Raw genomic sequence first — 24,740 nt, 5'->3', positions numbered from 1 at the left:
GTCACGTTTTTGTTGATATGTGATCCAACCCCGCTCTGGGGACAAAAGTGACCCCGGAGGCTGCGCGTTGGGCGGACCCTGAGGCCCCCTGTACCCACCGGAGCCGCTGCGCTGCTCCGGGGCGAGAAACCGCCGCCTGCTACGGACAGACAGCGGTTTTAAAGCCTGTTTGAGGAGAAAACCGCGCAAAGCGAAGAACGGCAGGCTGTGCCGCTCCGTGAGGAGAGTCGGGAGACACTAACTCCTCCACTAAAGATGCTTTTTTTTGCAGAAACAAGAAAAACGTAGCTTGCTCCCTACTTGCCTCCGGGGCTTTTCCTTGCGAGCGCGGGGGCCCGGCGTTGCTCAGCCCGAGCAGGGCCCGGTTGGGGGTTTGGATGCCTAAATTAAGCCGCCACCGGGTTTCTAGCCGGCTGCGCCGGGGCCGGTGAGGCAGAAGACGGGGGGGGGCGCCCGGGGCGGGGGGGGCACCCGACCCCGGGACTATTTCTCGGGGCGGCGGAAGGAGCGCGGCGGCGCGCGGCCGTTTGTGACCGGCGGGAGGTAACGGACGGGCGGCCGCCGGGGTGGGGGGGAGCCGCGCCCCGGGGGGTGGCGGCGGCGGCGGCGTCTCGCGAGAGGTGGGCGGGGCGGCGCGGGGCCGCGGCCGCCGCCTGCGGGGAGGGCCCGGGGGGGGGGGCGAGGGGAAGGAGGCGGCTCCGTGGCGGGGCCCGCCGTGTGCGCCCGCCTGTCAGCGCGCCCGGGCCGCCGACTCGCGGAGCAGCCGGTAAAGGCCCCGGCGGCGGCGGCGGCGGCTGGGGGGGGGGGGGGTTGGGGGCCGGTGGGGCAGCGGCGGGGAAGGGCAGCGCCCCGCTCCGAGCTTCCTCCCCGCCATCGCCGCCCCGGCGGGGCAGGGCAAGGCAGGGCGGTTCGGTTCCGTTCGGTTCGGTTCGCCCGGGCCGCAGCGCCTCTGCCTCGCCCTGCGGGAGGCGGGGGAGGGCCCGGGCCCGGCGGCGGCGGCGGCGCCCATCGCGGCCCATCCCATCCCATCCCATCCCATCCCATCCCATCCCATCCCATCGCGCCCGGCCGCGGCTGGCGGGCGGGGTCCGGTCCGGCCTCCCCCATCGCCTGACGGCGGAGGCGGCGCCCGCCTCGCAGGTGGGGGAAGCGCCGCCTCGCCAACGGCCCCGGGGCCCGGCGGCGGGGAGGGCGCGGGCGGACTTTACCCCCCTCCCTCCACACACCCACCCCGCGGGGCCCGGCCGCCCTCGGCCGTGCCCCGCCGCGGGGCCGCCGTCCTCCTCCTCCTCCTCCTCCTCCTCCTCCTCCTCCTCCTCGCCGGTCCCTCCCTCGCTTCCATGTTATGTCGCATTTCCCGGGCCGTCCGCCCTGCCGCCGCCCGGCTCGCGCCCCGCCGGGACTGAGGCGGCGAGGAGGCTCCCGGGCCGCGGGGTGGGGCGGGGGGGCGGCGGCTGCGTGTCGAATCGGGCGATGGCGTGAGGCAGGCTGGCTCCCCTGCTGGTGAAAGTGCCGCGGGGAAGCGGCGCCGCTGTTTACCTCCCGCCCCTGGGGCTGCTCGCAGGCCGGAGCGGGCAGGAAGCGGCGGCGATGGCGCGGCTGGTGGCGGTGTGCAGAGACGGGGAGGAGGAGTTCCCCTTCGAGAAGCGGCAGATCCCCCTCTACATCGATGACACCCTCACGGTGAGTGCCCCCCGCCCGCGGAGCCCCCCTGCGCGGCGGCGGCGGCGGCGGGCGGCGTGTTGCAATCCCCGGGCGAGGCCTCTCCCCGCCGGACGGGCCTGCGAGGCGCCTCCTTCGGCCTCTCTCGCCCTGCCGATCTGCGGGACTTCACCGCACTTACCGCTGCCTAACCTGGCTTTTCTTCTTTTTTTTTTTTTAATCTGATTTCCACCTCGAAAAACGTGCATGCAGCGTAAGAGGAAAGTTACTGCTGCCTCGGGGCCTGCGTATAATTCATTTTCAAGACCCACAAGTGTGTCAGTACCTGAGCCCAAATGTGAGGCAAAACCATTTTTTCAGTTAATAAAGAAAGGGGATATATTACCGTTAAAACCCAACTTCATGACTAGTTAATTACGTTTTTAAATAAGTAAGGAAAGGCTGACAGTCTTTTTGATGACTTTAGCTTAAAACAGATATTTTAGAGCCTGCAGTACCTGCTTGTGTGTTTACAGCAACAGATCTGAGAGGCTTTCAGTGTAGTATTCTGATTTGAAAACTATGGGGATATTGCTGTCTCCAGAAGATGGAGGGAAAAATGAGGCAAATGTAATTTGGAGGCTCTGTAGTCTCTTTTCCTCTCGCTCACTTGTTTAAAGGGAGGTTCAGAAATTGCGTAGTAAATGAATAGAGAACAAATGGAAGAAGTGTTTCTCTAACTACCTTGTTGTTTGTCCTAATTTTTACAGGATAAAAATGTTGGGTTGAAAATAAAATTGGATTTTTATAGTGTAATTGGGTATCTTAATTATTAATACTTGAATCCCCTTGTTCTCAGTGATGTATCTTGTGACAGTAACTGCTGTGGTGCTTTAATGATAAAAAACGTATCCACTTTAAATTCCTGTTCTCACCCTTTAAAACAGGAGAATGCCTGACTTGCTGTAGTTTTTTTTTTTTTTTATCAATTTTGTAGTGTGATTTCTCCCATCTTTCAGAACAAAACAAGTCAGTATCTTCAGACTGTTTCTAACTCCCCCTTCCTTCTGTTAAAGACTTACCTGTCTCAATTTCTTTTGTTTTTCCTACACTTGAAAAGAGATTCCTTGCTGTGTTTTAGTTTTGATCATTGTAAATGAGTGCATGTTATTAACTTACTGAATACCTTCACTATTTTTTTTTGTTTTTATGTAGTCTGTCATTTCTGCTTAACTGTACCTATATGTTACGCAGAGTTTCCCTATGAGCTGTCCAAAGTGATACCTAGCTCCCCTGCAGTGGCAGGTTAGCTGGGAACCCAGCATTACTTAGGTATAGTGTAAGGTTGTGATGTCTTGTCTATTCCTTGAATATTATTTCCCATATAGCTTTAAGATTTTTCTTTTTCCCGAACTCCCAAATAAAAATGATTCATTAGGGGTTTGTCAACTAGAAGGTTTACCTTGCTCTTCTTAGCATTTTTTGTACTTTATACCTTGAGAGAGAGTGCGAAAATTTGGCTATAATGTGCATGAGATAGATGACTTGACTTCTGTTGACCTAAAATTCCATTCGTGATCATAGTCCAGGAATTTAACTTCCTGCCCCAAACTTTCTCCAGTTGCACGATGTTGTCATTATCATTTTACTTTTTACACCAGAGAAAAGCCATAGTCATGACTGAAGAAGTTCCTATAGCTGTAAATCAGTTTTATATCCAGCTGGATGAAAGGCATTTATGTAAGTGCAAGTCATCCTCACCATAAAGAAATATTGTCCTGCATCCATTTTCTTTTTCATTCTTTTCTTTTGTTACAAAGCACTCAGATTTCTAGGTGATCTGGCAGCTTTTATTTAGTAAAGCTGTGGAAACAGGTGAATGAACTTCTTAGCTTCCTTGTCTTGGAGTCTAAACAAATTCTACAATTTACTACTTAAATTCCTACCAAGAGCTATTACAAGAGATGCAGTTATTTTTGAAACAGATGCAGTTGTCTTTGAAGCATAATATTATATCTTCAGATTTGTTTAAAAATTGAGTGTTGTTTATTGATATTAACGGATTTGTGTTGACCACATTTAAAACTCTCTGAATCTAAACACGTTGTGAGGATTTGATTTCTGTTAGTCAGTTGGAAGCCTTAATCTATGCCGTGAATCTAGAAATAGTGAATCAGTGATAGTAAATTAGTAAATGAATGGTTTATAATGCTCTTAGACTTTTAACACTGCTTTGCAGAAACTGCTTAGGTGCAATATGGTGTTGCTCTGCTAAATGAGTTTTTCACTATCTTTTCTGTTTCTTATCTCTCAGCTAGAAATTAAAGGAAGTTTGAATATTTAACCCTTTTCATTTCTTAAGCAGCCCTAATGATCTCTAGAAGGCGTTGTGTTTGATGTGGTATTGTAGGAATTTTTTCTTCAGTTCAGGGCATGATGGTGGTTGATGTTTAACTGGTTAATAAAAGTCTCATCAAACTGATGCATGAATTTGGTCTTTGATAATTTCACTCTGTTGTACAAAACACTTAGGGGTGTGGTCTGATGGTGGAAGATGAAGATGAAGGGAGAAAATAATTCTCTCTCCTCTGCTTTTAGCAAATAGTGCTTTTACTTGCATGTAGCTCATTCCCCACAGGAACATCAGATTAGCAGTGTAGGAAACCTGCAATTCTGCAGCAAAAAGTAGTGCTGCTGGTAAGTGTGTGTGGGTCAGGGGCATGGAAAGAGAAGTCAAAGAAAGGAACATGGGAGAGGTCAGAATTAGTGCTGACTGTGGCGCTGTTCTGCACAGAGACTAGAAAGCTACGCTACTGTTCCAGTTCTTGCACGTGTTAGATCATATACTGCCTTGTTTTTTGGCCTTAGAGAGTAGATGTTTATTTTGGAGCGTTGTTGAGTGCCTGTAAAACTAAATGTATCAGTTCTCTGGAGATAATGTCAGCAATTGCGAAGACAGCAGGGAATTCTTTCTTTACCAGTCAATTAAAGGAAGGTGGAGGCGGGGTAAAGAATTACTCAAACGATTTCATTTTGGTGTTGACTGGTATTAGAGTTGGTCCAATTTCAAAGTTGTTTAGTCTTTCAGATTTTAAGCTGAACTTCGTGTATTCATATTGATATATTTTTGTATTTCTCAGTTTGAACAAATAAAATCAACTAAGCCAGTGTTCATTCCTCCTCGTTGGTGTCATTTTTCTCCCTGGTTGTTATGTTAGATTTTTGGCTGAAAATGATTTTAAATGATTTTACTGATTTTTTTTCCAAGAAATTGCTCTTTGTTGCTCAGAAATTGGAAAAGAAATATTATTAATTACTGTACTAGTAATCACATTGTTCTGTAGGCTTAACATTTTACTTTGAGTCACTTGAGAATTGCAGCTGCAGTCATACAAAACAAAGTACACCTTGGAGTATCTTGTGGAATTAATATGGTTTTAAATTAGCACTTTAAAAGAGTAGGCTTAAAGTCATTAAACTGTGGTGACTGTTTCTTCATAGCTCTACAGATTTAGTTAGACTTTTGGATCAATTTCGATCTCCATGTGTTGAAACACAATAACTTTTTTTTTTTAATTGAGGCATGGTTTCAAGTAATGTAAATAGTGTAATACTGATGTTCCATTTAGTAACTTTTGTTCTCTCATAAAACATCTTTTTAAGGGTTGTTTTTTATAGACTGCCTCTAGAACCTTATATTAGTGAAACATTTAGCTAAACTGGTAAAACATTCATTATCTTAACTGCTATTTTTATCCTTTTCCAAGCTTTAAATATTGCAATGTGGAAACAGTGTGAATTTAGCATCCTTTCTGTCTTCTTTCCCTTCCACCCCCATTGCACCCCCCAGAAAGTAAAATAAACTAATGGCTCTGCATTTGACCTTTTGAAAGCTTATTTTTTCCTCTTTCTCACATAGATGGTGATGGAATTTCCTGATAATGTACTAAACCTTGATGGACATCAGAATAATGGTGCACAATTAAAGCAGTTCATTCAGGTAAATACATCAGTCTGTTTTTAAAAAGGCTGCATATCAGATCTTACTTTCCTTAGGTTTGTGCTTTCACTTTTGCAGGAGGTTGTCACTATACGTAGTAATGAATTACTTAAGAGACATGTCATCACCTATATGCAATTAAATATTGGTACCAAAGTGCACTGGGTGCATTCATTTTCTGTATGTCACAGCTTTTATGTGCTGTCCTCTTTGTAGGAAGAGATTGCTGCACATCTAATTAGAATAGAAAGCCTGTAAAAAATAAAAATAAAAAATTCTTCTGGTCACTGCCAGTTTATACTTAACGGAAACTACAGTTTGTAAATATATTTTAGTTATAGATAGAGGTAGTGGGCTAGTTTATAGATAGTTTCTAGTTGAACAGTGAAAGACAGTTTTGTGGTCCTGTGAAACTTTAATAACGGAAACTTTTCTACTAACACTCTGACAAATAACTATAGCACTGTTAAACCTGTAGCAAATAAAAATATTGCACTGCTTGATGTCCAAAAGAACAGGCCAGTCTGATGATATGCAGCTTGCACTTTTTCCATGTGGTCTTGACTGCAGCAGTTCAGACATATGCTGCATATAAAGCATACCTGTGTTGTGAGAACAGCTTGTTTCTACTGTTTCTGTGGCTAGCACTGTTAATTACTGAAAAGAGAAGGACTATTGCAGAGTACTATCACTTGACAAATTATTTAATGTGCCTTTTTTTTAAGAGTGCAAACTTTAAATGTTATCTGATAATAGCTTTACCTTTTATAGCATGAATAAAAATAAGATGAAATGAAAATGTTTTTTCTTTTCAATTCATGCCTTTACACTTTCCATGGGGTCAATTAGTTTTGCTATGTTGTATGATCTTTTTTCTTTCTGTCTCCAGCAGTTGTAATAAGTCATTTCTACGTTAGGAGTGTTTGACTGGTATGGTATGAAAATAATACAGAAAATACAGTTGTGGCAAAACATTCCTTGTATAGATTGTGTTAGCAAAGCTGTATTTTGTATAAGCAGGGAAACATGACGCTCACAGTTAATATACTGACAACACTGCTTTTACAGGTAGTTAGAAAGTGCCAATAGTGCTGATACTGTAAGTGCAGGTATGTTGTCTGGTGTATGAAGAAGGGACTCTCTACTTGGCGTAGCTATGCTACTGAAAGTTCAGTGTCGAAGTCCGAGTCTGTAATGCTGCAGTTGGAAGAAGAAATAGAAGGGTGTGTGCTTTTCTCTGTGTGTATGCACATGGATGTGTTTGACAGAGGAACCAGGAGAGGGTCTCAAAAGTGTTTATTGATGTAAGAAATATTAGATGGTGTTCTCTTTAATGTTTCATTATTAGCATGCGTTAGATGTGCCTCATTAAAATAAAACATTTCACCCTGAATAGTAATGCATGCTTTTTCTGGTATTAGATTTGCGATGTGAAATGGCCTGTAATCTTCCAGGAAAAGCATTGCTAAACATGTCTTGATCTGAGTAGAATAGGTTTGTTTTAAATAAGATTTCCATATATGCAAATTACTAGCTAGGGTTTAAGAGTTCAGAAAATTCCCACCTATGTGTCCAAGATAAAATGAGTGCGAGTAGAGAACGAAAACTTTCAGAGTTATGTGAGAGTTCAGGTGGAGAAGAGGGCTTCCTGATGATAAAGACAGGGAGCTGTGCTGCTCCTTTGAAAGGAGTATTTGCTGATGTGAGTGGTATAAGGAGAGAACAAGAGGAGAAAAAAATTAGTTGCCTTTCTGAGGAGGGACCGTAAGACTTGAAGGCGAATTGCTCCTATGATATTAGTTGGCATGCTTTTATTTATACATTAAGTATTATAAGTGATATCCAGTAAGATACTGACCTGAATCTCTGAGCACTGCACACAGTTTCCATTTAAAGTATATTTTGAAAAGGAAATGCAGTTAAAAGCAAAGAAATCTTTGAACAGTTCAAGATCTCCAAAATAATTATTTCATTTCTTGCTCTCTTTTAGCGGCATAGCATGCTTAAACAACAGGATCTAAATATTGCCATGATGGTGACATCACGTGAAGTTTTGAGTGCGCTTTCTCAGTTGGTCCCCTGTGTTGGCTGTCGTCGTAGCGTGGAGCGTCTGTTTTCTCAGCTTGTTGAGTCTGGAAATCCAGCACTTGAGCCCCTAACAGTAGGGCCAAAGGGGGTTCTTTCTGTAACTCGAAGCTGTATGACTGATGCAAAGAAGCTTTATACACTATTTTATGTGCACGGGTAAGTTAAACCCACAGCTATCTTAAAAACTATTCAGATTATTCTTATCATCTGGGGGAAAAGGAGAACCAGCTTCTGTATGTATTAATCTTCTTTAGCTTCCTTGTTGGAGATACTGAATTGTTGCAAATTTGAATCTGTCTTGAATCTGTACAGCCATGTTAAACTCATTGTTGATCTGCTTAAACTGGGGGGAAGAAAAACAAACCCAAAAGACCCCATCTTTCATATCATCAGTTGCAGTGCTCTGATTGCAGCTGGAAGACAGCAGTATTAAAATGCTTAGCCATTAGCCTCCAAATAGGCGCTGTGGGTTTTTCATGATCTCTGAAAGAAAAGGGCTTCTTCACTGCACTACTTTGAGTAGAAAATGGGCGTTCTGCTCTCGAGTAGAACAGTAACACTGAGAAAATGAAACCCTCTGGGTTTGGGTAGCACAATATATAGCCTCAGTGCCATTTGTTTCTCGGCTGTCAACAGACCGAACAGCGACTGCTCACCACAGTGTGCCTGTGCCTTCCAGCTGGCTTCAGCTCATGCTCCTTCTTGCTCCAGTTAGCAGGCCAGTGAGAAGAGGTTAGTGCAGAGCTGGGGAGAGAGAGACTTGGAAGGCAAGGCAGGCGTAACGTGGTATTGATAAGTTGCTCTTAGTGGTTCCCTGCACTTTTGAACTAGTTGTCATTGCTCCAGGTCTGTTATTTGTAAAGTAAAGTTATGTAGTAGCTTTTTAGGTTGTGCGCTACCTTGCTTGCTAGGGTTTGGTTGCAAACATTCTTACTATACTTTCCTGGGCTACTACAAGTTTGTAGGTCATAATGAGTAAACAGAGTAAAACTAATGGAGGAGGGGAAGACAATTTTTAGATTTTAGTGTTCATTAGTGTACTTTTTTTCTGACAGGTGAGCTGAATTAATCCCTTCAAAATTTCTCTGGATAATTTTGTTTTCAGAATATTAAGTTACATTTTTGGCATTTTTCTGTAGGTCCAAACTGAATGATATGATTGATGCAATTCCCAAAAGTAAGAAGAACAAGAGGTGTCAATTACACTCCCTGGACACACACAAACCAAAACCTTTGGGGTAAGTTTAACTTGCAGAATTCAATCTAAAGTATTTAAGGAATGGATCTATGGATACTAATTTCTTCTTAAGCACCGAGATCAATTTTTGTGCATATGTTTGGTTTGCCAGAGTAGTATTTTCCAAAATATTTGGATTATGGTAGATACAAATAGTTTTGTGGGGGAGAGAAGCAGAGACACCCAGGGATTTTGGGCAGCATAAGTTGCATGGCATGACTCTTTTTTCGTAGTTTTTCATAGTAGTGTAGTTAGCCCTTCTGGTAAGGCTTTCACTGCAGTCATAGGATGTTTAATGCTTTTCCCGCTGACCTTGTTCACACTTTAATTTTGTCCAATAAGTAGACAGTACTATAAAGTCTCCTGCCCTCTTAATGCAAGATGTGCACTCCTCCATCTGAGAGCTGTCCCTGTGCCCTTTGTCAGAGCTCCCTAAGAGAGTTGTTGATGCTTTCATACGAAGTTTGAAATCAGCTCTTTCTTACAACTTGCTTGTTAGCTCTAGCTGTTGAAATTTTGACTCTTGGCTAATGAGTTGTTTGTTTATATTAAAAAAGTAAAAAACACAAAAGATACTCATGTGTAGTTTCAAACCCAGTTGCCGAAAGCCAGCTTGGTCATTACAAACCAGTGCTCTCTGCTGTTCATTCATCTCTCTTGTCTGACATGGCTTGGATGATGATCTGCTCAGGGCAGGGATAGCTTCTGCTTCAAGCATTGAAGTCCTACTCATGGCTGATTGTAATATAAATGATGTTCACGAAAGGCAAATTTTCATGTTTTCATGTTTTAAACTAAATGTTTGGTGGGTGCAGTTTTCTCACATTGAGGTGAAAAGGTACATATTGAACAAATATGCACCGTATTATTTGGGTTTGTTAAAGATGTCTCATGTAACTTAGTAAAAGAAGTTATGATTGGGCTGCAGGGTTAAAATTGAAAATTTGTAGAACATATTTTCTCAAAATGTGACATGGTTTTGAGTACATCAGTGAAAAAGATGCATATATGCTTCTGTGTATTAGAAGCTGAAATGGCCTTTTCCAGCTGGTTAACCAGAAAACCCCCTGTTCATTCTTTATTGTTTTTTCAAGAGGTGATGACCAAAGAATTGGACTACTATGCTTAGTTGGAGTGTATTGACACTTTTCTAGTCAGTTTTGCTCTGCTTCTGGTTAAGCATGCAGGCTGTCAAAGATCGATCAGGGTTTCCAGTTACAGGGCAAGTATTTTTCTATGCAGACTTCAGTCTCTGGGTTTAGACCGATCCCCTGAGATGCTAGGCATGTGGAATTTGACACTTGATTTTACTTGCACTGCTTGAGGGTAGTGGTAGCTAGTCATTATCTCCTATTATATTTACAGACCTTTCATATAATTGGTTTAAAGCTTATGTTACATAAACAAAAGATCCTATAGATATATTTAAAAGGGAGGGAGGGGAAAGCAAATTCAAAGCGTTATGAAAGCTTGTTTATGGTAAGATTAATTACTCCTATTTAAGAACATATATCCTGGAGTCTATACATACCATTTTGGAAAGGAAAAACAATTGTGAAACTGAATGAATAGAGAGATAATACTGCCTTTATTTCCTCAGTTCATGCTGGAATAAATCGCCTTAGTATTTTGAACAGTGACAGGTTAATAGTAATATGTGGAAGAACAATATTTTAACATATTACAAGTACAGCTTTTGGCTTTATCTGATAACATGGCGTGTGGACAATCAGTGTAGTTTACTTAAGAAACATGGCTTGCGCTCTGCTTGCTCAGTCAATATTCATTTATTATGCTACCAAAGTGATCAGGGTGTATCAGTACTGATATTTCTCCAAATAAATCTGCTGCCTAGAGTGGAAGCAGATGCACTAACAGCCTAGACATGGAGATGTCAAATAGGATTATGTTACAGAATAAGTTTTGTTTATCAGTTTAGAGCTTCTGCTCAACTTCATTACAACAAACTTCTTCAGATGAGTTACATCTTTGTTAGTTTATACAAAAAAAAAAAAAAAGCTTTGAATTGTAATTGTGCATTTAATTATATAAGTTACCTAACTACAAGCACCAACTAATATCACTTGAGAGTTGCTTGACATTCTTTAAATGTACCTGGTTTATCGCGACTGTTTCATTTGGAGCTAAGGAGCATTTAACCTCTCATAAACACATATGCAAATACAAATCTGGCAATTCACTGAGATAATAGCATAAATACATACTCTTGAGATACTAATTATTAAATAGGAGTGTTTCCTCCCCTGTTTTTCCTACTCTATCTCTGCATGAGCTTAAACAAAAATGACTGTTCTGGTAAAATGTCAAGTGTAGTCAAGCCTGTAAGTAAACATGACTTGCTATATAAAGTTTATTTTTTTGCTGAATAAGAGTACTTTTAGCATATCCAAGTTCAAGTCCAGCAAATTATATAGTTTTAGGATAAAGCTTTTTAACAAATTTTGGAAGTTTAATGTAGGTTTTTTTAATGATTTCCCTGTGGTGGTAGAGATGTGGAAGTATGACTTTTTTTCAAATTGCCATTTGAAATGCAGTCTGCCAAAAATATTAAAGCTCGCACACATTTATACTTAACATAATATTCTGAAAAATTATTGCTTTTTTTTAGTTGTATTTTTTTAAAGTCATTATGAATCTGTGTTTATGAGCATGGACAGCAAACCTTGTATCTCATAGCTGATCCTAGCTTTTCCTGAAGTTCAGGCTTAGCCTATACAGTATTCAAAGTAAACTGAGGAACACCAAAGCGTTTTGATAGCATTTGTTTAGGAAAAATAACTAGCTCACAGTAGACTTGGTATAGATTTAAAATTTCTTTTTAATACTGTGCTACAGTGAAGGGAGCAGTAGCACACTCAGTACAGAGAAATTAAATGCAGATAAGAAAAGTAGTGAAGACAGCAGGAAGGACAGCAAGTGTAGGATCACTTTCCACTATGGACCTTTCCAGGGAGCAGTCAGGTAAACTAAAGATGCTTTATTTTGCTTCTTTTCCTCCCTCCTAAAAGGATAATGTACAGTCTTTGTTTCTTATGATTTTTTTTTTTTTTTGCAGGGGTTGTTGGATGGATGTGTGGGAACTCATGTCCCAAGAATGCAGGGATGAAGTAGTTTTAATTGATTCTAGTTGTCTTTTAGAAACATTAGAAACGTATCTACGAAAACACAGGTATGTTAAGAGAATTAAGACACACCTTCATTTTGAGTAATGCATGCTGTGTATTCTTGTGAATCAAAATGTGTAAAGTGCACACAATATTTAAAAGTTTACAGGATTCCTGTGATACCTTTTTAAAACTGAAGTTCTAAGGTTCGTAGTGATAGACAGCCTCACAAGACTGTGTTACAGCAGTTGAGGATGATGTAGATTAAGCCTTCTTTATATTTTACTCTTTGTTCCCAGTTAAAGTAGCAGAAATGCACAAATGTTAGGTGAAGTCTTAGCTATTTCTCTCAATTTTTTGGTTAGGATTAAATTATAAAAATTTGATATATTACAGTTGAGTATGTTCTATGTATTTTTAGTCATCTTTTAATACAAATATGGGAATTTTATTTGCAGCTTTAAAACTATCCCATGGCAATGATTAGTATTCTAGCAGCAATTTCAGCATGAACAGACTCATGAACATCAGATTTTTTTATTATTTTTAATTTTTTTAGTGGGACAGGCTGTACACTGTCAAGAGATAGCAAGAATTCTAACTTTAGGTAGCTCTACCCTCTTCATGTTATTTCAAGTATTTTAACTGATGCCTTTAGAACTGTGTGTTTGAAGGAATTTTGGATTATTTTCAGTGCTATACTAGTATAAATTAGTATCAAATCTGTGCGTTCTTAATAATACAGAATGTTGAAATTGATGCTTTCTATGCACAGAAGCTCTTCTTTCTGTGAGGGTAATTGAGCTTTCAGTTCTTTTACAAGTAACCCGCTGTTTGGGACTGTTGTCTTCTAGGCTTTTGGGGAATATGTGCAATTTCAAAATAATGTGAGGTAAACTAATAGAAGCAGGAGGAGATTTTAGGCTTGGTGTTGCTTATAAATGACTTTTAAAACAGGTGTTTATGATTTAATAGTGCTATTACTTCTCTCTCACAGGAAAAAATAGGCCACTAAATTATTGTTGCATGTGTATGGTAGCTATCATACTGATGAAAAAGTTTTAATTTCCAGCAGTCTCAAGGTTTTGATATAAACTGTGGGGGCACAGATGGGTGTGGGGGTGGTGGTGTGGAAATAACACTTTGGAAACAAAATAACTTTAATCTTCTGTGACATTAAACATGGTGTTGGCAGCATTCCTGATGCTAACCTGCAGTAATATTGCTGTTTTGTTTCCTTCCAGCGCAGAAATTAGCCTGTTATCATAGGTCTATCAAACATCAAAATATGTTTGACTTAATGTTGCCATGTGACTGGACAAAGTAGGGAAGGGAAAAACACTACCCAGAGATGACACGAAGAGCAAGCTTTTCAAGCTGAAAGCTGAAATGTGAGCAGCTTGTCTGCCTCGCATTTTTGGAATAATATAGCTAGAAGCTTTGTAGCTTCTTGAAGATGGCTGCTGTTTTAAAAGAGAATGAGCTTAATTTGGTTGTATTTTAATTATAATTGACTTCATAGCTATACTATTCTTACATTAGTTATCAGAGCTCTCAGATGTTTAAGCTGAATATTGTGTTATGGGTAAACCTTGTTTGGCTACCTGTGTAGTAATGTAATAACTCAAAATATGTTTCGAGAGACTTGTAGTGGAAACAAGAATCTTTCACAGCAGGCAACAAAGGAAACTTTTTTCTTCTTACTGCTCATCACTGACTTGAGTATGCTTATTTAATTGCTGTAAAGTAACTCGGAGTGTGCTACTTGAGGAATATGGTGCTGGCTTGTACTAAAGATGTGTGTGTGTGTGTGGTTTTTTTTTTTTTTTCCCCCACTGCTAGATTCCTGATTTTTTTTGAACAAATATGGAATTGCATATCCATCTAGAAATTTTTTCATATTAACCATTAGCTGATTTATGCCTTGGAGTGTGAAAGTTGATATCCAGACTTTTAATATATGTTAGGTAGTATAATGTATATAATAAACTTACATGGCTTACATCCAAAGTCTTACTATTTTACCTTTTGAAGTAACATAAACATTAGTATGACCTAGTTTAAATACAGCCTGTGCTATTGCATAGCTCACTAAGTTATAACTTAGATTAAGCTGTTCTAAATTTCTACTTGAATAAGAATTCAGTTCTGTTATGTTCTGTTTTAATACAGGTTTTGCACTGACTGCAAAAATAAAGTACTTCGGGCATACAATATTCTTATTGGTGAGCTAGACTGCAGCAAAGAAAAGGGCTACTGTGCTGCACTTTATGAGGGTTTGCGTTGCTGTCCACATGAGCGTCATATACACGTATGCTGTGAAACAGATTTCATCGCACACCTGCTGGGTCGAGCTGAACCAGAGTTCGCAGGAGGGTATGAGTATGTAATTTGCTAGAGTGGGCTATCTAGCGCTTTGCTTCTTTATTTTATTATTGAATGTATTTTGCAAAAGTGATTTTTGCCTCTCTGCTGCATAATAAACTTTTGGATGTAAATATTCATATTGAAGTATACTTTCCAGATAGTGCTTCAAAGTAGTGAAGACTTTATATGTGCTTTTAACTTTAAAGTGCCTTTAACTCTTAAAGGCAAGACTGAAAGACATTGCTAAATGTCTTCTAGTTCATTTGTCCACTCATTAGAGCTGCCTGCTTTTCCATTAAGGTGTTCAAAATATGCGAAATAGAAAGAGAGCCTTGGTTGAAAGTTTTACTGAATGCCAAGTATTCAACTTAATTTTTTCACCATTTGTATATTACAGTGATTTCTGAACTTGTTTTAGCATCTTAAAATCCTCCAATGAAAAATACCATTCTGAGCTTAATAACTTTAGAACTAGATTATAGTTGTGTGCTTAGGAGGGGAAGACCTTTTATAATTTTTCTTAATAGATGATAGATACAGATTAGTACTGAAATACTTTGTTGCAAGGTGAGTATGTATAAACTTACATGGGTGTTGATACAGCTTCAGTTAACTGGCACTGACACAAGTGTCTAGGAAGCTGAAATATTTGCTATAAACTGAATATTCTAGGTATCGAATGGCTGCATCTCTTTGACATTAAAACTCTGCTGATCCCTTCTAATAACAGCAAACTGAGACCGGTGGGGTACCACCTTTGGAAGTCACAGGGTGGAAGGCGTAGTGCAGCTTTACAGTGCCACACACAGGTGAACATGTCAGGAAAGTAGTGATGTTTTTGACCTGATCCTTTCTATTTTGCATCTGCATGCAGCACAACAGAACTCGATTAAAAAAAGCTGTTCATGCAAACATATCTTCAGTTGTACGTTTAAAAAATATTTCATTAAACTGCTTTGATCTTTTGGTAGACTTCCAGCTACTTTAACAATACCTGTACTTTGGTTCAACTCTCTCTTTAGACGAAGAGAAAGGCATGCTAAGACAATAGACATAGCCCAAGAAGAAGTTTTGACCTGCCTGGGTATTCATCTTTATGAAAGATTACACCGAATCTGGCAAAAGTTGCGGGCTGAGGAACAAACGTGGCAAATGCTTTTTTACCTAGGTGTTGATGCTTTACGCAAAAGCTTTGAGGTAAAAATCTGACTTGTATTTGAAGTGCTATGATGACTGCGTGCAACTACACTAAAATTCTTTTTCCCACTTTCTGCGAACATTGGGCTGCAAGGAGCTTTCAAGGTCTTGCATTCAATCCCCTGTTTGTTGCAGGCAACAACTGTGTAATATCAATGTATATTACAAGTGAGTTGCGTTCTGCGGTGAGGTGTACTGGAACATAAGAGATCGGAACTCGTTTGCTTTCGCTCTTTACACGCACTACAGTATGCTGGATTTTCTGTGTTTTTAGTTCACAGTGAAGTAACTGCTAATGATAGCATTTAAAGTAGCTTTGGCTACAACAGGTTTAAACAGTTCAACAGTTTGGGTAATTAGTAAAAATGGAAGATGTGCTTTTGAATTACAAACACAACTGCTAGATCTTACATTCAGTGTGCTCAGTGGCTAGTTTCAAAGACTTTCTGTAACTCTGTAAGATTTTGAACTTTAGACAGAACTCCGTTCTGTTCCTTTAATATAGTCCAATACTATATTTAACACAAAAATATCAGTAGATTTATCTTGCCCTTTTATGTAGAATTTTTTTTATGCTTATTCTATTCATAATGGCTGTTCTCTCTTAAAAATTGGGGAAAGAGGGATAAAATCAATTTGGGAAAAACCATAGTGGAACTTTATTATAGTGTTTTTTTTAAGTATTTCTTAAGACTTCTGTTGCTATGGAAGTGACATTGGACGAGGTGCACTGTGGCATTTTTATCATGTTTGTCTTGGTGTTTTTTCAGTCATATCAATACTTGTTCTAAATTAATATTAGTGAACAGCAATATGCTTAGATACTTCCTATGTTTTTGAGATTTTATCTACACTTTAAAAATGGGAGTGCCTAAAAATCAGTTAGATGACCTGCCTTTTTCAGTGGTTACCCTAGTGTAAAAGTTGCAGGAATTCTGTATCAATAATGCTATTTTTTTCCTCCCCTGTGCTGTGTTACATAATCAAAGTTCCTATCACGTAAACACAGATCCACAAATGTATTCAAGTCCATAGCTTTGCACTGAAAATTGTGAATCTGGGCTCTAAGTTAAATAAATCAAATGCTCCCGCATACGTTATCTTCTCCAGCAGTCTAAATTTAATGACTAAATCTGAATAGGCAGTTTTTCTTCTGATGCTGATAGTTGTGTTGCTGTGACTTTACCATAAAAATTACTTACCAGTTATTTTCCTCCTTTTTTTATAAATGTAAAAGCTTGAGTTGTGATTAATGTCTATAAATAGATCTAACATCTTATAAACAGATGGCTGTGGAAAAAGTGCAGGGTATTAGTCGATTGGAACAACTCTGTGAAGAGTTTTCAGAAGAAGAAAGAGTGCGAGAGCTTAAACAAGAGAAGAAGCGCCAAAAACGAAAGAATAGACGGAAAAATAAGTGCGTGTGTGAAATCCCTGCTCCTTTGCAGACAACAGAAGAGAAGGAAATAAATCAAGCAAAGGTAAACACTGATAGCTGTTAGTTTCTGCTGGTGTTAAATAACTAGACTTTTAGTTTGGGGCCGTGTTCCTCAACTCAGTGCTCAATTTTAGAATGCTTGAGAGGTATTTACTGTATTTCATTTCTGGGAACTGGTTTTGGTCACTACTGGAATTTAGTAACTTTTTCAGATTACTAAAGATTTTTTTGTAAAGTGGTTGCTTGGAACTCTTTGGTCTTTTTATCATAAATCTAGGAGATTAGGTAAAGCATGGTAGAATATCTTTGAATTATTTCTTAAAAATCGCTCAAATTAGAATATGGGAACGCAGGTGCTAATCAAAGACAACTACCATTAATTTTTTTTAGGGAAGCTTTTTTCTGTGGTTGATTCAACATATCTGCTGAATAAATACAATTATTATTCTACATCTCTTGGCCAAACTAGAATTCTGTTAACTACAGATCATGTTCTTGTGTGGAAAGTAGGGTTTTGAGTTGTCTTGTACTTCTGAAGAATCATAAGAAAGTGTCTGTTACCAGTCACTGTGAGCTGCTTTTCTTACGGAAAGAGCATCCTTTCTAAAGATGCTGGCTGGGCTACCTTCAGTACTTACATTTATTTTTTTGTTTTTTGTTTTAAGGAAAATTCGGACTTCATTGAAAATAGTTGCAAAGCCTGTGGTAGCACAGAAGAAACTAACAATTGTGTAGAAGTAATTGTTACTAATGAAAGCACTTCTTGCACCTGTCCTAGTAGTGGTACCCTATTAGGCTCACCTAAAATAAAGAAAGGTATGTTAAATTTCATAATTTTTCATTTTAAAACCACCATTCATGGGGTAAATGCTGTTCAGATAATCTTCTAAAAAATTTTGGAAGCGGTCTAAAATGTTTATTTTCTTATATTTTTAAGAATGGCCTGTTGGTAGAGGTATAACTAAAGAATGCGCAACAGCTACTAGAGGTGACCATAATTTTTCACTTCATCTCAGGTTTGTCTCCACACTGTAATGGTAGTGATTGTGGCTATTCATCTAGTATGGAGGGCAGTGAAACAGGATCTCGAGAGGGATCAGATGTGGCCTGCACTGAAGGCATTTGTAACCATGATGAAAATGGTAGGTTTGGCAAGAACTTAATATTGTTTTAGTATAAGCAAAACTTCAGAAGTGTATCTGAGAATGAAATTCCCTGTCTTTTGCAGGAGATGATTCATGTGTCCATCGCTGTGATGACAAAGAAGAGGATGGAGATAGCTGTGTGGAGTGTTGGGCTAATTCAGAAGAGAATAACACAAAAGGCAAAAACAAAAAGAAGAAAAAGAAAAGTAAAACTTTGAAGTGTGAGAACGAACATGTAAGGACCTTAGCTTACACCAGCATACTTATTTAGTTGCATACATTGTAAAATATTTACAAAAGTATCTCCAATTCAGATGGTGACTAATGTAGTAAATGAGGTAATGTGGATCTTCTATTACTTCTCCATCCACATTCTTGTAATTGAAGTCCTTCCTAGAATAGGTTCTGGCAGGATGATTCTCTTGTGCTTCCAATTATGCACGTTTTGTGTATTAGCATGCCATTCTTCCTCCCTCCCCCATCCCCCATTTAAAAAGTATCCTTGCAGCCCTTTTCAGTCTTTTTCCTTCCTCTTTCCCTCTCACCTCTATCTGAAACTTGAATTGTTTCAGTTTTAACGTGGCTAGTAGTTTACTACAGATGTTTTCACTTTTAGATTCAGAAACTTGGAAGCTGTATTGCAGATCCAGGTAACAGAGAGACCTCAGGAAATATCATGCACACAGAGTTTCATCATGACAAGACCAAAGACACACACGCTGAAAGCTGCTGTAGCTCGGAAAAAAGTGGGCAGCAGTTGCCTTGGTTTGAGCATATGAAAAATGTGTCACAGTTTGCTGAACCTACAGAAATGTCGCTTGTTCCTGATACTGGAAAAGGTGCCAAGAGCTTAGTGGAACTCCTTGTAAGTAACCGCTTACTCTGAATTTTAAGTTGTAGCTTTAAATCTTTGGGGTTGAGGATGAGGTTTAGAACTCAAATCTCAATGAAGAAGCTTTACAGCAGATAACATAACTGAGCCAGAAGCTCATAGCTTACTCTCCTGGCATTTAGTTTGTTTGCTTTTACACTTTCTCTCTAAAGTATACAATTCAGTTGCTTTGCAGGGGAGGAGGAATTGCCTATTGCTGCAATGTAAGCGACAGAATTTGTATTATCAGTATTCATTATTAACCATTGTATTATTCCTTGAAATGAAGTGTGCATTATTGTTGCCTTCATGCCTCAAATGTTACTTCCAGCACAGACTACCTGAACAATTTTCTTCCATCTTCCTTTCCTTCCTCCTCTCCTTGCTTTTACATACTTCATTTCTTGAACATCAATATAAGCTATCCTCTTCCAATGGAAACTAGCTAAGACTGAAGCTAATTTTGCTGGAGTTCATGACTGTGTAGGCTGCCTCTTACCCAACAAATAGCAGAGCACTATGATTCAAGTGACTGGATTAACCAGTTAAGACTTCTTGTGTTGTGGTGGCATGAAGGCTACATCTTTCTTCAGAGCAGCTGTGGACAATGTGTAAAATTGAAAGACAGGTGTATGGTATAGGAAGGGCAGTGCTTGAGGTCTTACATGCTTGTTTTCATTTGTAGGATGAATCTGAATGCACTTCTGATGAGGAAATCTTTATCTCACAAGATGAAATACAGTCCTTTATGGCAAACAACAAGTCTTTTTACAGCAATAGAGAACAATACCGACAGCATCTGAAGGAGAAATTTAATAAATACTGCCGCTTAAATGATCACAAGAGGCCCATTTGTAACGGTTGGTTGACAACGGCTGGAGCGAACTAAATACAATAAAATAGCTCTGTCTTTCATTGAAATTCTCAAGATGACTACTGCGCCTTCTCTTTCAAAAACTTAATTTAGTGACTTATGGCAAAATTTTATCTTAAATTAATGTGATTTTTTTTTTCTTGTTTTTTGGGGGAGGCTGGTGGAGGTGATTTCATTAATTTTGTTCTTTCTTCAGGCTTGTATCTTTAGTTGAGTAGCTGTGCAAGCCTCTCTTATAATTTAAGCCATCTCTTTTCATTAAATGTTTCTCTTACTGTGAGACTTACAAAAAGCAAACTAGTGGCAAAGTAATGTTGTACCTATAATTCTGTACAGAATGACAATGAGCTGAATATAAGATTTTACAAAGTAGACATCCATTGGCAAAATGTTTTGGATGTAATATGTTAAAGCGCAATGTGCAAAATTTAAATAAAGAATATTTATTAATATGCATAGTAAAAGTTGGCGTACATGTTTCTACTTTAAACACTCATTTCCAGCAGTTTGAATTCTTGCTGTTTGGTGCAGATGGACAGCTGTCACTTCAGTCTGTGTAGCTTCATGGAGGTAGTTGTAATTTGAGCAAATTTTCCTGGGACAGGTATTGTTACTTCCGTGGCACTTGTGCAAAACAGTTACCTCGACTGTATGGTTCTCCACTGTCACATGGTATAGAGATCTTCAAGTTACTGCAAACAAGCTGGGTCCATACTAACCTGGTTGTGCCAGCATGGCATTGTACCCAACCTAGTGGGCACTGCTGAGGTTGTGTACTCCACTCCAAGTGGTTCCTCTGCTTCCAGGGTCTTAGATAATATATTGGCATGGCATGGCGCTCCGCGGAGCTAGCTGAGGTGTCTCCAAACAGTGTTGTGCTGTGTAAACATGCTGTATAAATTTTGACATTACAGCTTTGCTAAAGGTCAGCATGCTTAGCGCGTGATGGTGCTGAACTTGTTGTTAGCACAGAGCCTATAGCGTTTTGGGGGGTTTAATTTGTTTTTTCATGGAGATAATTACTGATGCCAGTTAGGGTACTACTGCACTTGTTTTCCTTATCCCGTGACAACACAGAATCAGAATTTAATCCAAGAAAAGGCAGATGGTTTTCAACACACCTTGAGGTTTGTTTAATGGAATACCGAATTCTGTTCTGAGGACGGAGCACAGGTGCTCTTGCACAAACATACTTTCAACCCTATTGCATTCTTAAGGACATGGTATCTTATGGCATGATGTGTTTGTAAGAGGGTGATCTGACACGTGGTGGAAATATGGTATGTGGGAGATTAAGAAAAAACTAGTTCAGTAAGTGATACTAAATAGACTGGAGATGGTGATATGGTTGTACACAGTAAGCATCCGGATTCAGCTGACATAATCCAACTTCTGTGGCAGCTACACTTTCTTCTAGTTGATTACTATAAGGTGTTATATATTGGTATGTCTCTAGAGATCAAGGTTATTCATTGTGTAAGTGCAATTCAAAAAAATGTTGGAATTTAAAAATGATGTATGCAAATTGGAATTGAGATACAAATGTCTTCCTCATCTTAAAGTGAATAATTTTCATGTTTAAGGAGATAACGCTCTGCTAATGCACATCCTTGCTTTATTGTTTTATAGCTGTCTTACAAGAACATATTATCCACATTTGATTTTGTGAGTTCTGGCTTCATAATTTTTTGAAGTTAACTGATAATACTCTTAGTTAAGTCATATATTAACATACATTTAATGATGATTTCACTCATTTACAAGACATGCAAGAAAACTATAAAAAGATACGGATGCAATTTTTTTTTAATGTGATAATGCTTAGATTTTAGTGGCAACTGTCGCTAGAAGAGGAAGATTCTGTTTTGTTTTTTGCTAGATGTATTTGGAGCATAAGCAGAATTACAGAATATCATTCCTAATTTCCATGTTCTCTGTACTGTAGTTCATTAAGTTTTCTGCTCAACGGAGAGACACAGGTTTGTTTTCTTGGCTTTGCCCTATGCTTTCGACACAAGGTAAACTTGCACCGTGCTTGCAGATGCCTAATATGCCCAGTGTTTAAAATGAATCCTGAGAATTAATATATTTCAGAATAATAGAAAACTAGTCCTGTTTTTTAATTGTGTAGTTCACAAAGTAAACTTTGTGAAACTTCAGCTTCCTTAGAAGCAACATGCATTCTGTTGTCCAGCTTCAAAGAGAACATTTTCTCAGCTACTCGCAAACATTTGCTGTTACAAAAAGCTAATTTTAAAAACAGAAACCTCTTCCTTTTGAATTGTGAGGAAGGAGATCTTTACTGTGATAATTCTTTTTATTTAAATATTCTGTTTGTCAGCTGTAGTTAAAATGTGTGCTGGGCGGGCTGGCTGTGCAGTGCTCGGCATGCACGAAGGGCCGGTTCAGATGGCTAGTTGTTCTTGTCGATTGCTGAAACGATCACTTTTAAGTGGAGCGTTAGTTGTTTTGTGCTTTTCCAGGAACTGGAGCGATAAGACACGTAACTAATTTAGATCACTTTGTTTTAAATGCAGTGTTATCACAGAACACTCGAGCGGTCTGGTACTTGCTGACATGGGCCAGAGGAGAGAGCTGCATACCTTGGGCACGTCTGTGAGTGGCCAGCTCAGGTGCTAACAGCTGCAGTAACAAATGCCCGTGAGCTCCTGTACGTAGCCTTGCTACTCCTCCAACGGTAACGTCCGTGTGATCGGTGCACACTAAAGATTTCTTACAGCTATTGTGGCCAAGGGGCCCTGCTTGTTGCAATAGCCCCAGCCCCTGCGTGTGGCTGCTTCCGTGGGGGCCTTGTGCTTGGTGCAGGCCCCATGCTTGCCCAAGCCACCAGCCACCACAGGAAAATCTACAACCATTGCTCTTTTGGGCAAGACACGCAAGTGCTAGTTTATTTTTTACAGAATGTAAAGAAGCCTAAATACCTGTGTTTTTTAAAAACTCCCAGTGACAGGCTGAGTAGTCAGCTCTAGGGGATGTTGCTTAGGAATTGGACTTTTACTGGCATTCTCCTTTGTTTTGTGTAAGTTGAAAGTAGGTTTGAATTAAGCCACCCAGCAGGGCATGGCAGAAAGGGAGGGAGGAGGAAACAAATTCAGAAATGGTTTTCCCAGTGCACTCTTGCAGCAGTCAGTTGCCCCAGTGGCAGATGAGCCCTGAAGGACAGCATTTCTGCTCCAAATCCAAATGACCCCAGGGCCAAAGGCAGAGCTTCATCCCAGTTAAATTGGGCAACTCATTATCATAGCACAGTGAGGATGCACAAAGTGCGCATGGGTTCAGAAAGTGACTGGACACATGTATCTGTGGAACGTGGTCTGTCGAGGGCCATCATCCTCGAAGGTTCAGAGACACTCTCCGGCCCAGGAAGTCCCTGGGCTGCATGGGACTGCAGTGTGGCACTAGCTGCTTGCTCTGTTTTACACCCTTTTTCTAAACTTCTGCTACTAGTCACTACTAAAGACAGTAGGGAATTCGGTCTGTGCCAGTATGACCGCTTTGTAATTCTTAAATCCTGGGAGGTTCTTGTGTTTGCTAGTGGGAGGCCTGGGACCTCTACTGTAAGGAAAGTTGCACCCAGCAGGAGAATCCAAATAAGACGCATTTGACAGAAATTCTTGTTTCCTGTCTCTAACAAACCTGTTCCATGTGAATGCAGATGTGGTCCATGTATCATGTGAGAGGTGTCAATGATTTTGCTCTGCGTCTTGAGGAAGACTACATCTGTATCCAAACTTTGGAAGACCTGTATTTTTTTTTTTCTCCTGTTCCTTGTATCATTTGTATGCAGCTGGTCTGTATTGTCCAAATGTGATTCAGGACCTGTTTTTAATTCCTTGTATTGTCTGTGTCTCATTAGTAACCTGAATGTCGCTTTTCCAGAAACAATGTGCGCGTATCTTAGATAAATTCAGAGATGCAGAGAGCCTTGCACTAATCCCCATGCTACTTGCACATGCCGCTTGCAGCGTTACATAGTCACTGGACTACTGCTATCACTGCTCATGCTGCAGCCAGAAGCGTTTTGATGACCGTGATTCTTAGATCTGATAGATAACATTACCAAAAACTGCAATTGCTTTTTTTCAGGGCTGGTCCACAAAACTGTGCGTTTATTGCCTACAGTGGGGAATGACTTGTCTATTCACATCCATATTTTTTAAGTTTACAGCTATCCATTTGTCCATAATGAGAGGAAAAGGTATTTTCAATTTATGTCTGACTTGTAGTTGAGACTCCTCCAGAGTTTAAAGAGAATTATCACATCCCAAACTTTTCTTTCTTTCTTTCTTTTATAAATTAAACATCCATGCTTTCGTCTCTTGAGTTTTGTTTCATCTGTTTCTTCAAAAGTTTCTGCAAATTATTAAAGGATGATCTCTGTTCCTTGAGAGGCAAGATCACGGTCCTTTTATAAAGCTGTTTTATCCCCGTAAGAACTCTTGCATTTGATTTTACGAAATACACTTTCTCCCACGAAAATTAACCAGGCTCCCCTATCTCTGCAGCTCTCCTTAGACTCTGGCTCGCTACTCTGTTGCTGAGCGGGTCTGTGCATTTGGGCTCTGTCCTTCAGGTTTAGATCCTGGCGCCCAGGGCTGCCTTTCGCAGGGGTAAGATAGGTGCCAGCTTGCCAACTCACATGCGGCATCAGCCGGGACGTGCTATCCCTGCTGCAGCGCCAGCTCGCTGCAGGTGTGACTGCGGATAAGTACTGTGAAACAAGGCTAAAGGAGTCC

General features: G+C 40.1%; 1 protein-coding gene across 2 annotated transcripts; it reads left to right on the top strand.

Annotated features, from left to right (window-relative positions):
• Positions 1 to 642: 642 nt before the first annotated feature.
• Positions 643 to 20,447, top strand: GGNBP2 (gametogenetin binding protein 2). Of its 2 annotated transcripts, none has more exons than XM_064523120.1 (14): positions 643 to 766; positions 1,565 to 1,683; positions 5,561 to 5,641; positions 7,632 to 7,885; positions 8,869 to 8,967; positions 12,043 to 12,156; positions 14,264 to 14,467; positions 15,481 to 15,655; positions 16,942 to 17,136; positions 17,759 to 17,909; positions 18,110 to 18,235; positions 18,322 to 18,473; positions 18,855 to 19,103; positions 19,795 to 20,447. In XM_064523120.1, exons 2-14 carry the CDS (start codon positions 1,591 to 1,593, stop codon positions 19,996 to 19,998), a joined length of 2,097 nt encoding a protein of 698 aa, XP_064379190.1. In that variant the 5' UTR covers positions 643 to 766; positions 1,565 to 1,590; the 3' UTR covers positions 19,999 to 20,447. The 2 variants fall into 2 exon arrangements, with proteins under 2 accessions (XP_064379190.1, XP_064379189.1); XM_064523119.1 differs by having other exon boundaries at positions 14,264 to 14,473.
• The last annotated feature ends 4,293 nt before the right edge of the window (positions 20,448 to 24,740 follow it).

This window comes from Dromaius novaehollandiae, chromosome 19 (assembly GCF_036370855.1).
Source record: "Dromaius novaehollandiae isolate bDroNov1 chromosome 19, bDroNov1.hap1, whole genome shotgun sequence".
Lineage (NCBI taxonomy): Eukaryota > Metazoa > Chordata > Aves > Casuariiformes > Dromaiidae > Dromaius > Dromaius novaehollandiae.
Note: the sequence above shows the minus strand (reverse complement) of the source record. Positions and strands in the feature narration are given on the sequence as shown.